General features: G+C 39.5%; 1 protein-coding gene across 1 annotated transcript in view; it reads right to left on the bottom strand.

The window, feature by feature from the left end:
• The window catches only part of sdk2b (sidekick cell adhesion molecule 2b), a 469,615-nt gene that overhangs the window by 357,789 nt on the left and 97,789 nt on the right, over positions 1-14,037 (bottom strand). The window contains exon 2 of the mRNA XM_060844513.1: positions 2,441-2,547. Coding sequence (XP_060700496.1) covers positions 2,441-2,547 — 107 coding nt within the window. The remainder of the gene's footprint in view (positions 1-2,440; positions 2,548-14,037) is intronic.

Genomic DNA, 14,037 nt, shown 5'->3' with positions numbered 1-14,037 from the left:
AGCAGCAGTGTAACTTCCCCTTTTCCCTTCTCCCCACTCCAACATGCAGTCTGGCTGTAAGCATTTGTACTGTCACTTGGTACAACACATAAGCGGAGAACACAGGTTTTTCTTCATCCAATATAGCTGTAAATTCAAGCTTGTTTTTACAATTTACATAGGATTATTCTGATTGGGAAAAATCCATTTTGATCTTCATGCAGTAAGAATATGATGTGGTACTACAGCATATTTAGTCATGCAGAGGTGGAAACAGATGGAAGATCCTCATTACTGAGATAGCAAAAAGTCATTTTGTTCTAACATGGCTAATATGTTGACGTGTCAGATTTTAATTTTCTGGTGGAAACATCAGCAAACTAAATTTACATTCTGCACAACCTCTATGATGACTTACTGTTTGAAAATAGAGGCCCTTCCCTACCATATGAGTACACAGGATCTATTTCTGATGAAGTCCTTTTATTGGGAGGTGAGCACGGAAGTGATTAAGTAGAATTATCATTCTGGGAAATGAAGAGCATAAAAGGAAATTGTGTGGTACTTGTCTCTCAGTTGACAAGTGTTCCACGGTTTGGTTGTCAGGCATGTTCATTGAGTTACTTTTTATCATTTCTTCAGACATGCTTTTTTGTGTGTGTGTGTGTGTGTGTGTGTGTACATTTCTGCTGTCCCCCTGGGGATCTCTGCAACAATTAGGTATCTGTTTCCTTACAATAAACCTCACTTCAATAATATCACTATTATCATCTTAGATGCTACCTCTTGTGTTGAAAGTTCCCAGATGAGGATTTCCAGGTACATGGGTCATGGATAGGCTACACACTGTGCCACTAAATTATTACCATTAAAACAGATGTTAGGGAGAAATGAAAAGCTTTCCATGTTACCAGCTCTGGGGATACAGATGTTTAGTTTATTTTAAACAATTGAAGAGAAGTTGAAGAAACAATGGCTATATTTTTTTCACTGCATGTTGGCATTTATTTTCCAAAAGTGGATCAAATCATTTTAATACTATCATTTCTTGTTTTTGTCAATGAGGTAACTATAAGACAGGGAGATAAATGAAAAGATTCATAAAGCAACAATAGCAGTTCCAGCTGTCATTCTCTCAGTTACAGGGAGAAGTTAAAGCTACCAGGCATAATCAGGAAAGTGTAAGGGTACTTTTGAAAATATCCTTCTAAAACGTTGACTTAAATAAATAAACTGTAATTTTTTTTAACAAGTTGAAAAGGACTTTCAAGGTCGTTGTTACTTTTGGAGATTCACTATTTCCAGTCATTTATTTTCCTCACATCCCTGGGGAGGATGGCAGTGCTGAGGGAACATTGTTACATTCCAGGGTCTCTTGGTCAATTCAATAGGATCCAGCCACTTGCAGAGAGCTCTTGTGGTGCAGTGGTAATGACCGTACCCAGCCAGGATGCCCAGGTTTAAGACCCATCTGCTCCATGGGAATGTCCTAATATTTCTGAGCAGGTTGATCAGGAAAATATCTGGCGATGTGCAGCAGGGTGGAAGTCAGCTGGAATCACACTTTCCAGAGATTTCCACCTGTCGGAGTTGTGTTTTCCCAATGGATCAGGTGGCTTCAGATTTTGGAATGCCATTTGTACTTAAATTCGAAATTTATTGGGTTTATGCTACAAAATGACAGTGAAAAACATTAAGACTGGATAACACTGACAGTTTTCAAGTTGAGACTGTGAATATTAAATACCAGTATGTGCACTGTTTTCAAGTTGTGCTGACATTTCTTTTCTGCTGTCTAGTTCTGCATCTGTGATTGACAGGAATTCACAATACAAAGTGAATGTCATCAGTTTGTATCACAAGCAACTTAACTGAGCTCTTCAGTTGCTGCAGCATCTTCTAAATGCTTTTCATACCTGCTACGTTTCCGCAACAGCTTTTATTTGTTAGTTAACCCAATTTTGCTTTTGGGTTGCTGTAAAATGGGGAGTCTTGGGAATAGAAATTCTCTTAAGATTTTCCAGTATGAGACAAGAAAGCAAGCCATATGTGCAGAAAGTGAAATTCAGGGCAGGAGGATTCTAATTATAAACTTCCGATGAACAGCAGAAAAACACTCGATCTGTTAAAGCCTTGGATTAGAATGTAAAAGAACTCCCAAAACAGTGATTACCCTTTCATTGTTCATTCTGCACTTAGTCATTTTTTGGGAGTTAGGTTTCTGCCAATGGATGCAGAATGGCTAGATGCAAAGTTGTTCTTTCATTTTACCAGCTTACAGTTTCAGCAGTGAGTTTTCTCCATCGCCATCACTCCTCGTTCCCCAGCAGTAATAAAGTTGAACTTGGATAAGTTGATTATGCATGTGAATTGAACTTTTTATCTGCTAATGTCACATTATCTATTAAGAACACATTCAGCAGCTGTCCCACTGGCACATTCGTATTCTGAGCCAACTTACATGCCACCTGAACTTCTGTCCTTCTCTGCATCAGTGCTCCGAGCCGATTCCTCACTATGCAACGGTAGAAGCCAGCATGGGATCGATCCAATGATGGAATCAGGTATCTAAAAGTTAAAAACGAAAGTAATCAATTGCAGACAGTGTGGAAGTTTGGTTTTCTTTTAGTATTGATGCTCTTTTTAAAAATGTTGAAGTATTTCAGTCTGTATGCGCACAGTTGCTGAACCATTGCCAGCATGCAGTACTCTCTTCCTTCTAATGACTTGATCAAACCATGGCACACTGCCCAGTTTTAGAATTTTTCCTTTGTGTCCTCTATCCAACTCACCCAGATTGCCAGCTGGCAATCCAAGTCAACAACATGTGGAGAATCTCACTTTGAATAAATTGATACTATTCATGGCTCCATGTACTGCCACCCTTTAAAAATGAAACCTCATTGTAACCAATCTTTGATTTATTGTGTTGTTTTAAATAGCTCACAAATGCCTGAGGAGAGGGAGCTGGATGCTCTCTGGTGATGCATTGCTGATGTCCTCTTTCAGAAGGTTTCAGTTAAATGTCAATCTGTACTATAACTAGAACCTTAATGGGCTTATTTAGTTCACCTTCAATGTAAAAGATAAGTGCAACAGAGACTTCTTTCTTCGTGCTGTTATATTCCAACTCTATTGTTTCTTTAAAATGGGCATTACATCATAAAAAATCAAAATGAACAGTTAAATTACAATCATATTAAAGGATGTGGGTTCACTGGTGAGAATTTACTTCACTTTAATCATATAAGTATTAGAAACATTTCCAAGACAGTGGCTGGGCCAGTCATGAGCCGCTGGAGTACAGGTGGCATTATTATGACCAAAGAAGGTGAGGGGTAAAGAGTCTTAGTGTATCCTTTGAGTCACAGCAAGTTCCTATGGCAGTGAAGTGTCCAATATTCTGCTGAATTGCAGATTTCTTATTATTGTGATTTAATGTTATGTTGCATTCACCAGGTTCTGCCACTGTTACTAATTCCTTTGAACTGGTATGTCATACAGGGGCTCCAACTGACTCCAGACAATAGAGGTATCACAGGAATATCCAGGTTAATCATCTCCTCAACCACCTTAATTGGTACCTGCAGGTTTCCTTAAAGGTCTCAATGTCACCCCAGCACAAATTCACAATGGCAAGAAAATGCTAGGGCAGTCTGAACTAGGTTTTCACAAATTCCATGCCTTCTGTCACCTCAGCACCTGGTTCCAAGGATCTGAAGTTTCAGTCCCTGTGTCAGCAATGCAAACTGCAAATTAGTGAGTAGCCAATCATCTTTTACAAGAGATTTTACAAGAGTCAAGCTGGCCTGCTTGGCCACCTTTACATTTCCACTGCTTAAAAAAAAAACTTTCTGTAAGCTGTTATGCAGCAGTAAATGTTTTACCATCAGTTGGAGGTCAGTGAAAAGTCACAGAGCTCTATTTTCCCTGATTACAGTCGAACTCTGCATCTTCTGCTTCCATTGAGATTGCTATCAATTTGGTCGGTAGAACCACTGATTCAAAAACTTCAATCAACTTTTACCATCCTTTTATTCCTGCATAGGTCATGAAATGTTGCTTAGAGTTTCTTATGAACTTTTCATCATAGTTAATGAAAATACTTCAATTTCTAGAGTAGGTTAATTCAATTGTTTTGTTCTTAATCTCAGCACAGTCCTAAATCAGTGCTTTATCAGTTTATGATGTAACATCCTTGCTGAATGATCTAGAACATTGTGCCAACTTCCAGTACTTTAACCTGACAGCATTTCAATTATAGGTATCATTTTTTTCAAAGATTGGATTTTACCAACACTCACTCATTAGGTTTGTTAAAGGCTGGCACTAAACATTGTCAGGATCAATTTGATGGGCTGAAGGACAGAATTGAAGCAGCTAGGAAATATTTTGATGACAAATTTGTTTATAATTTGAAGCAGGAGAAATTAGTTTCCAACAGTTGCAGTTAAAGTATATTTATTTAGTATTTGTCCACAAATAACTCATAAATAAATATATACTGCTAAAATGCGGGTTTTAACTATTTACTTTCCATTAAAGAATTTTCTGTGACAACCTCAACATTTATCATATGTGAAGGTAGCTTTTTTTAAAGACTAGTTGCAGTTATTTTATTGAGTCGGGTTTTGGTGTCTAGGTTTCCAGGGGTCTGATATTGGTACATCTCTGGTTGAGATTGTCAGAGACTGGTTTTACAATCTGGAGACTGGAAGATCTGGGGGCTGTGCTCCCCGGTTTGGGACTCATCCTCCATCTCCTAGTTATAAAACAAGTGGCTACATCACCAATGTCTTGTGTAGACTCAGTTGATTGCTGTTCACTGTCTTTGAAAGAGGTCAAGCCAGGGACATGTGTTTGGTCAGTGATGCAGTATTGATTTTTTTATGCTGTATGTATTCCACTATCTGAATAATGGCTTGATACCAGCTGCATTTTATCATGAGTTAAACGTTTCCATTATGAATGTTCACAGTAGAGTTCGAAGAAATCAAACCTCACTTGGTACTCAAAATAAGCTCCCAACAGCGGTTAATCTTCCTTACTTTGTAATTCAAATTTCCTTTATTTAAAAAGTTGCTGGAATGCAAACATTACTGAATTTCAATACTTGTTCCTCGCCATTTATCTTATCTAAATATCATACCTTATGAGAAAATTAAAAAATTGTGATTCATGAAGTGATTGCTAGGAGGCTTCAAGTTGATTTAGACAGGTTGAATGAGTGAGCAAACATATGGCAGATGCTCAAATATGAAGTTATACACTTCAGTGTGAAAAACAAAAATGTGGATCTACAAAGTGATTTGGGTGTCTGTGCACACGAGTTAATGAAAGTAAACAGTTAGGTGCAGCAAGCAATTGAAAAGGCCAATGGCATGTTAGCCTTCATGGCAAGATAGGTCAAAGGTAGGGATGTCTCACTGCAGTAAGACAGGGCCTTGGTTAGACAACGCTTGGAGTATTGCATGCAATTTTGGTCTGCCTACCTAAGAAAGTCAAAAATCACAAGACACCAGCTAGCTGCCTTGGGAAGGAACAGGGGCTCCAAAAGCAAGAAGAGGTAAGATTAAGGAGCCTTGGATGACAAGAACAGAGGAGCTTCTCGTCAAAAGGAAGAAGGCAGCTTACGTAAGGTGGAGGGATCAAGGATCTAGCAAGCTTTAGAGGATTAAAGGCTTACTAGAAAGGAGCTCAGATATGGACTGAGGAGAGCCAGGATGGGGCACAAAAAAGGCTTGGCAGGAAGGATTAGGGAGAACCCAAAGGCATTTTACTCATATGTGAGGAATAAGAGAATGATCAGGCAGAAGGTAGGACCGATCAAGGATAGCTAAGGGAACTTGTGCATGGAGTCTGAGCAGATAGGGAAAGCACTAAATGAGTTTTTTGCATTAGTTTTTACTAAGGAAAGGGACCTTGTTGTGAATGAGAACTTTCAGGAGCTGGGAAACAGGCTTGAACAGATCAAGATTGAGGAAGTTGATGTGCTAGAAATTTTGGCAAACATGAAGACTGATAAGTCCCCAGGGCCAGACCAGATTTATCCTAGGCTGCTCTGGGAAGCGAGAAAGGAGGTTGCAAAGCCGCTGACGAAGATCTTTGCTTCCTTAGTCTCTGTGGGAGTTGTACCGCAGGATTAGAGGGAGGCAAATGTTGTTCCTCTTTTCACGAAGGGAAATAGGGAAATTTCTGGCAATTACAGACCTGTCAGTCTTACGTCTGTGGTCAGCAAGGTTTTGGAAATAATTCTGAGGGATAGGATTTATGACTATTTGGAAAAGCATAGCATGATTAAAGGCAGTCAGTATGACTTTGTGAGGGGCAGGTCATGCTTCTCAAATCTTTGAGGAGGTGACAAAACAGGTTGATGAAGGTCAAGCAGGGGATGTGGTGTATATGGATATTAACAAGGCTTTTGGTAGGCTCATTGATAAAGTCAGGAGGTATGGGATACAGGGAGATTTGGCTATCTGGATTCAGAATTGGTTGACTGACAGAAGGCAGAGAGTGGTTGTAGATGGAAAGTATTCTGCCTGGAGGACAGTGTTGAGTGGGGTCCCTCAGGTCTCTGCTCTTGAGCCTCTACTCTTCGTAGTTTTTATAAATGACTTTGATGAGGAGGTTGTGGGGTGGGTTAGTAAATTTGCCGATGTCACAAAGGTTAGAGGTGTTGTTGATAGTATAGAGGGCTATTGTAGGCTGTGGCGCGACATAGTTAGGATGCAGAGCTGCGCTGAGGAATGGCAGATGGAGTCCAACCTGGATAAATGTGAAGTGATGCATTTTGGAAGGTTGAATCTGAACGCTGAATATAGGATTAAAGACAGGATTTTTGGCAGTGTGGAAGAACAGAGGGATCTTGGTGTTCCACGTGCATAGATCCCTCAAAGTTGCCACCCAGGTGGATAGGGTTGTGAAGAAAACATATGGTGTTTTGGCTTCCATTAACAGGGTAATTGAGTTTAAAAGCCACAAGGTTTTGCTGCAGCTGTACAAGACCCTGGTGAGATCACACTTGGAATATTATGTCCAGTTCTGGTTGCCTATTATAGGAAAGACACGGAGGCTTTGGAGACGATGCAAAGAAGGTTTACCAGGATGTTGCCTGGACTGGAAGGCTTGTCTTATGAAGAGAGGTTGACTAAGCTCGGACTTTTCTCTCTGGAGGGAAGGAGAAAGAGAGGTGAATTGATCGAAGTATACAACATAATGAGAGACATGGATAGAGTCAATAGCCAGAGACTTTTCCCCAGGGCAGGACTGACTGGCACAATGGGTAATAGTTTTAAGATATTAGGAGAAAGTATAGAGAAGACGTCAGGGGTAGGTTCTTTACGCAGAGAGTTGTGAATGCATGGATTGCATTACCAGCGGTGGTGGTGGAAGCAGAGTCATTCGGGATGTTTAAGCAACTACTGGACATGCACATGGACAGCAGTGAATTGAGGGGTGCATAGGTGAGGGTATTTTATTTTAGATTAGGAATAATCCTCCATACAACATCGTGGGCCTAGGGCCTGTTCTGTGCTGTACCTTTCTATGTTCTAAGCCTGCAGTTTCACATAAACCTGTTGAACTACAACCCGATATGAAGTGATTTTAGACTTTGTCCACCCTAGACAAACACCAGCACTCTACATCATTCCTCAGAAAGGATATGCTTACCATGGAGGAAGTGCAGCAGAAACTCACTAGTATGATACTGGGGAGGGCAGGACTACTATATGAGATCAGATTGCTTTGACTAGGTGTGAATTCATTAGAGTTTGGAAGGATGAGAAAGAAGCTAATTGAAGGGTATCAAACTCTTAACAGGGATGGACAAACTAGATGCAGGGAGGGATTTTCCCTAGTTGGTAAGTCTAGAACCAGGGGTCACAGCCTCAGAATACAGGGTAGGCTATTAAAGACGCAGATGAGGAAGGATTTCTCCATTTATATGCCAGTGAACCTGTGAAATTTGCTACAACAGAAGATTGTGGAGACCAAGTCACTGGAATATAGTCAAGTAAGAAATAGGTACAATATGAGAGATATGGGAAGAAAATGGGAATATGGCATTGAGATTAAGGATCAGCCATGATCATATTGAATGTCAAAGCAGACCTGAAGGACTGAATAGTTTACTCATGCTCCTAATTTTTATGTTCCTGCTTTTACAAAATGATCTTGCGTACCTTTACTTCCAGATCTTCTGCAGCTGGTTGAATCTCAAATGTGTACTCCCATAAGAACATTATATTACAAATGCAATTTAGTTTTATTCTCCTGACCACAACTAGATATATTGACATGAGTTAGGATTCATTTAAGGTATTCATTAGATACAGCCACTATCTAGTTTTGTTAACATCAATCTAGAAATTTCTGATTGAACCTGCAAAATCAAACTTGCCTTCCTGTTAATTATGGTTAAGCAAGAAATAATTGTAACGTATTGTTTCTTCATGCCAGAGAAACAGACATAATATTTGAGAAATATTTTCTACAGTTCTGATGAGATGACATGCATCTGAGCCTGACCTTCCTCCATGATGTAAATCTATATGCAGACACAAGATGGTGCTGAAATACTAAGTCAATAGCTCTTGGCATCCAACCTTGCCTTTTGGACAGTTGAATGTTACATGCAGAGCAGAGACTAGGAGATGACCTTTACTGGCTGATTTAATTAGTAGAGTTAGCTGGGATAAAATGAATGAGTTCATTCAAATTTACTGCTGTCCTTTGATTTGTAACATGAAAGTACCTCTTTAGAACACAAAATGATTTCGAGAGACAGGTGTTGAGTTTGTTCAGTTTCTAATTCAGTGTCTCTTTTAATTATTCAAAAAAAACTCACAAAGCCAAATCACATACATGACATTGGCAGGCTAATATGAAAAGAACATCGCAGTTAAATAGGTCACATAAGGGTGACCTTGCCTACACACCAAAGAATATTGTCATCATTCAACTTTCAGGCAGCACATAAACTCTGTTCACAACAAATCATTCGACACTTTCATACGAACACATCCAATAAGAATTTGTGACTATAAACACATTACAATTAGATTCAGAAATCTTCTTTTAACTTAGATAAATGTATATATGAGCGACTTGTTAAGACGCCTTAAATGAAATATCTAAGCTAGGATAGTGGATATATTGGTGTTCATCTTTCAAAATCCTTAATACCTCAAGAATGTGCCTGCAGATTAGAAAGAAGCAAATGCAACCATCCTATTTAAGACAAGAAGGAGAGGGAGAAAGGAAACTTCAGACCTGTTAGCCTGACAGTTGTAGTAGGATAGTACGAGAATTTATTATGAACATATTATGAACAGGATATTTAGAAAATAATTAGCTGATTGAACAGAGTCACCTTGACTAATGAAGGTTCATGTTTGACAAATCCGATAGAGATTTTGACAATGTTACTGGCACACCCAATAAGGGGAATCACTGAGTCATAAAGCAAGGAAACAGACCCTTCGGTCCAATTCATCCATGCAGACCAGGTATCCTAAACTGAGCAGCCCCATTTGTTTGCATTTGGCCCATATCCCTCTAAACCTTTACTAGTCTTGTACCTATCCAAACATATCTTAAACACTGGAATTGTACTTCTACCACTTCCCCAGGCAGCTCATTCCATACACACACCACCCTCTGTGTGAAAAAGTTGCCCTTCAGGTTCCCTTTAACGATTTCTCATCTCACCTTAAACCTATGCCCTCTAGTTTTGGACTCCCCAACCCTTGGAAAAAGACTTCGGCTATTCACCTCATCCGTGTCCCTCACGGTTTTATAAATCTCAATAAGGTCACCCCCTCAGCCTCCGACGCTCTAGGGAAAAAAAGTCTCAACCAATTCAACTTCTCCTTATAACTCAAACAACATCCTTGTAAATGTTTTCTGTACCTTTTCTAGTTTAACAGCATCCTTACAGAATTAAATTGCATGAAATTGGAGGAACGATGCGGGGGGGGGGGGGGGCGGGGAGCGGGGGCATGTGTGTGTGTGTGTGTGTGTGTAAATATGTTAGCATGCATTGAGAATTGGCTAAAAGACAGAAAGCAAAAAGTTGCAGTAAATGTGTCATTCTCAGATTGGTACAATTGTGATCAGTGGGGATCACAAAGGATCTGTACTTGTAATCCCGCAAGTCACAACCTGTATCAATGATTTGTATGTGGTGTCCAATTGTAATATTTCCAACTTTGGAATGGTATAAAACTTGGTGGGAACATAAATTGTGAGGCGAACTGCAAGGTACATGCAATAGGCTTCAAGCTAATCTAGAAAGCTGAGTGTGCAAGAGCATGGTATATGGGATATAATATAGATAAATATGAGGCTATTCACATTCGTAGGACAAACAAAGATACAAAGTATATTCTTAAATGGTGAGCGATTGCAAAGTGTTGATGTTCAAAGGAAACTCTTTGCTCATAAGTCATTGAAAACTAGCATTTTTGTTAATAGTTCATATGATATGGGCATTGCAAGGTCAGCATTTATTAACCAGCTCGAATTGCAATTGAGAATGTGGTTTTAAGCCACTGTGTTCCTTGAGATGTAGGGACCTTACAATTAAGTTGGAGATTGAGCACCAGAATTTTGACCCACTATGTAAATACATGGTGATGTAGATGCAAGTAAGGATGGTCTGTGATTTTGAAGGGAACTTGCAGATGATGTTGTTCCTCTGCAACTGCTGCCCTTGTCCTCCCAGATAGTCAGGGTTAGGAAGGTACAATTAGAGAAACCTTTCTGAGTTACTTCAGTGTGTTTTGTACATTGTGTACACAGCACACTATGTCAGTGGTGGAGGGAATGAATGTTGAAGGTGCTGGATAGTGTCTTATTGGAAGTATAGCAAGCATTTCAGAAGGCAATTAGTAGGTTAGCCTTTATCACAAGAGTACTGAGTACAGGAGGAAAAAAGTCTTGCATCAGTTGGATAGAACACTGGTGAGGCATTATGTGCACTCTGGTCCCTTTACTTAAAGAAAGATATACTTCCTATAGAGGAAGTGTGGTGGAGGTTCACCAAACTGATTCCTGTGATGGTTGGACTGTCCTGTGAGGATATTGGCCCTCTACTCTCTCTAATTTAGAAGAATGAAAAGCAATCTCTGAAAATTACAAAATTATAACAAAGGGACAGACAAAATAGGTCACAAAATGACAATTCCCCTGAGTGCAGGACCTAGAACTAGGGGACACAGTCTGAACTAGGGGACTGAAATGAGGAGGAACCTCTTCACTCAGAGGATGGTGAATCTTGGAAACTTTCTAACCCAGAGGCCTGTGCATGTTCAGTCATTGAGTAAGTTCAACTCAGAGATTGATGGATTTCTAGTTACTACTTACACTGAGGAATATGAGGATAGTTTGGGAATTTGGTGTGGAAAAAGGTGATCTGGGGCTGAATGGTCTCCTGCTCCTATGCTTCTATGCACGAATAAGATTATCTTAAAAATTCAAATACAGAAAAAAACAACATAATAAAACAAATTCTTAAGAGTTTTGTTGCATGGCCAGTGAAAGGGGGCACAGGACACAGGATGAGAGATTTATTCCAGCACTATAAGAAGGAGAAAGACTGTAGTTTATTGTTTTATCACAACAGCAAAGAAGTGCTAATTGGTCAACACCAGCTTTCTTAGTTAGTGAAGAAAATATCTCATAGTGGTTACAATGGTAAAGGATCATGTCGGTGCTCAAAGTTGAATAATGTTAATGGCAAGTCTGACTCCATCACTGCTTTCCAGTTGTGGTATTGGGGTATACCATAACCCATATTCAGATATTTCCCTCAGGGGAAGGCAAATCAGATGCTAAGTTTTCATATACTTATCAGAAGACTAATAGGGACACCTTCTCAGAAGGATGCTACCTGTTTAAACTTTCAGCTAAAAATGGTGCAAATTTTCAGTTTAGTCACTTCAGGTTACAGTTTAAATTGGAATAGCTTCCCCAAACAATACAGTTCTCAGTAATAAAATGTTATGAGCTTCCTTTCACAGGCTCTTTAATTTGATACACTAGAATTTCATTTCAAGTTGATTTCAAAGCTTTTTTTTCAAAAAGAAACTTCTGATTGCCATTGGCTAGAAAATCAAGAGTGACAGGTGCATGGGAATACTACCTCTTCCAAGTTGCTTCCCAAGTCACGAATCATCCTGAATTGGAAATATATTTTCATTCCTTTAGCATTGCTGGGTCAAAGCCTAGAAACTCCTCACCAAACGTCATTGTATGAGTAACGTTATCACATGGACTCCAGTAGATCAAACAGAAAGCTCAACCATTCCCCTTTCTCAGGGTAGGAAGGGATTGACAAGAAGTATCTACAATGATCACATCTTGAGAATGAGTTTTTGTTTTGAAACTCTGAGATAACAGAATAACCAAAATGTCAGCTCTAACAGACTAAGACTTAAACGATATGTTTAAAACTTCTGAATCTTTACTCACTGTGACATACAAAGTCCTATCTTTTCTTCGTAAACAATTGTCAATGAGATTTACATGATCAATATGCTGTCTGCCCCATCTAGGGGCATTTAACATAATTTGAAATGGCTCATTCTAGTTTGCTGTAACTTTTACATAAAATGTTAGTTGTGTTTCTTTAAAATCTGAATCTACAAAAAAGACCTTATATTTTCTGGGCGGTCAAATGGTGTGTAGAATGTAGGACTGTCAGATCTTCTAAAGCTGTAAACTGATATTTGCTAAGTGAGAAAATTGTGTTGATCCTTCCACTTGCTGCACCACAACAATTTAAAGAAAAGTTCTCAATGTGTCAGTCCACATTATAAAAGAGAACATTTTCCAATATTACGGTATGGAGACAGACAGCCAAACCAAATCAGCCTTTCTATCTCTGAATTCACAACAGTAAAACAACTGATCACAGAATTCCTACAATGCAAAAAGAGGCCATTTGGCCCATCGAGTCTACATTGAACCTTTTTAAATACCCAATCCCAGACTTTGTGAATAATTAATTTCCAGACACCAGTTTGTGTCATAAATAAAATATTTTATTTATTTATTAAACACAATAACTTTAGAAAAGGGAAAATTATGCAACATGGTAATCTAAATAATGCTCATGTCTGAAACCTGTTTTCAACTCCAACTCACATAAAGGACGGACAGACAGACAAACAAACACAGTTAAGGGACCGATAAAGGAAAATAATAAAACTGACCAGATTATTTAAATGGTTTTCACAATGTGTTGTTTCACACGTATACATTTGGATTCCTTGGTTCTTTTTCTGAAACTGCTGATCAGGGTCACCATCTCAGTGAAAGCAGCAATGTTTCCAACTCAGCTTTCTGCTCTCTGTGCTTCTCAAAGCAGGTGTTGGAAACTAGGCAAATCTTCCTGTTGTCAGCAGCCAAGCTCAACTCCAACAAAAACACAGGTTAAAAAAAAACTTCAATTTTCCACCTTGATAGATTGATCATCGCTTTCTAAAACCTCAATTACCACTCAACAACTGTCAACTGCTTGAGCATAGGACCTCTTCCAGACTTGCTCGAACCAATTCCTAGGTACTGACCTTGTTATAAGCCAATTTCTGGTATATGTTTAACACAATGCTCTTCCTAGAGTTGCAGTGTCTGCATGGGCCCTTTTAATCAAGAATCAGCCGGCAATTAGACCCCAAGCCTGGCCTTACAAACAAACGAATGCATGGTGGCTCGGTGGTTAGCCCTGTAGCCTCATAGCAGCAGGGTCCCAGGTTCGATTCTGGCCTCGGATGACTGTTTGGAGTTTGCACATTCTCCCCGTGTCTGCGTGGGTTTCCTCCGGGTGCTCTGGTTTCCACCCACAGTCCAAAGATGTGCAGGTTAGGTGAATTGGCTATGCTAAATTTCCCATAGTGCTATGTGCATTAGTCCGAGGGAAATGGGTCTGGGTGGGTTACTCTTCGGAGGGTCGGTGTGGACTGGTTGGGCCGAAGGGCCTGTTTCCACTCTAATCTAATCTATTTCAAAGTCCACAAATCATCCTCAGCTCACAATTCCCAATTCACAGCTCTG

Source organism: Hemiscyllium ocellatum, chromosome 25 (genome assembly GCF_020745735.1).
Source record: "Hemiscyllium ocellatum isolate sHemOce1 chromosome 25, sHemOce1.pat.X.cur, whole genome shotgun sequence".
NCBI lineage: Eukaryota > Metazoa > Chordata > Chondrichthyes > Orectolobiformes > Hemiscylliidae > Hemiscyllium > Hemiscyllium ocellatum.
The sequence above is the reverse complement of the archived record's forward strand: the minus strand, read 5'-3'. Positions and strand labels throughout refer to the sequence as shown.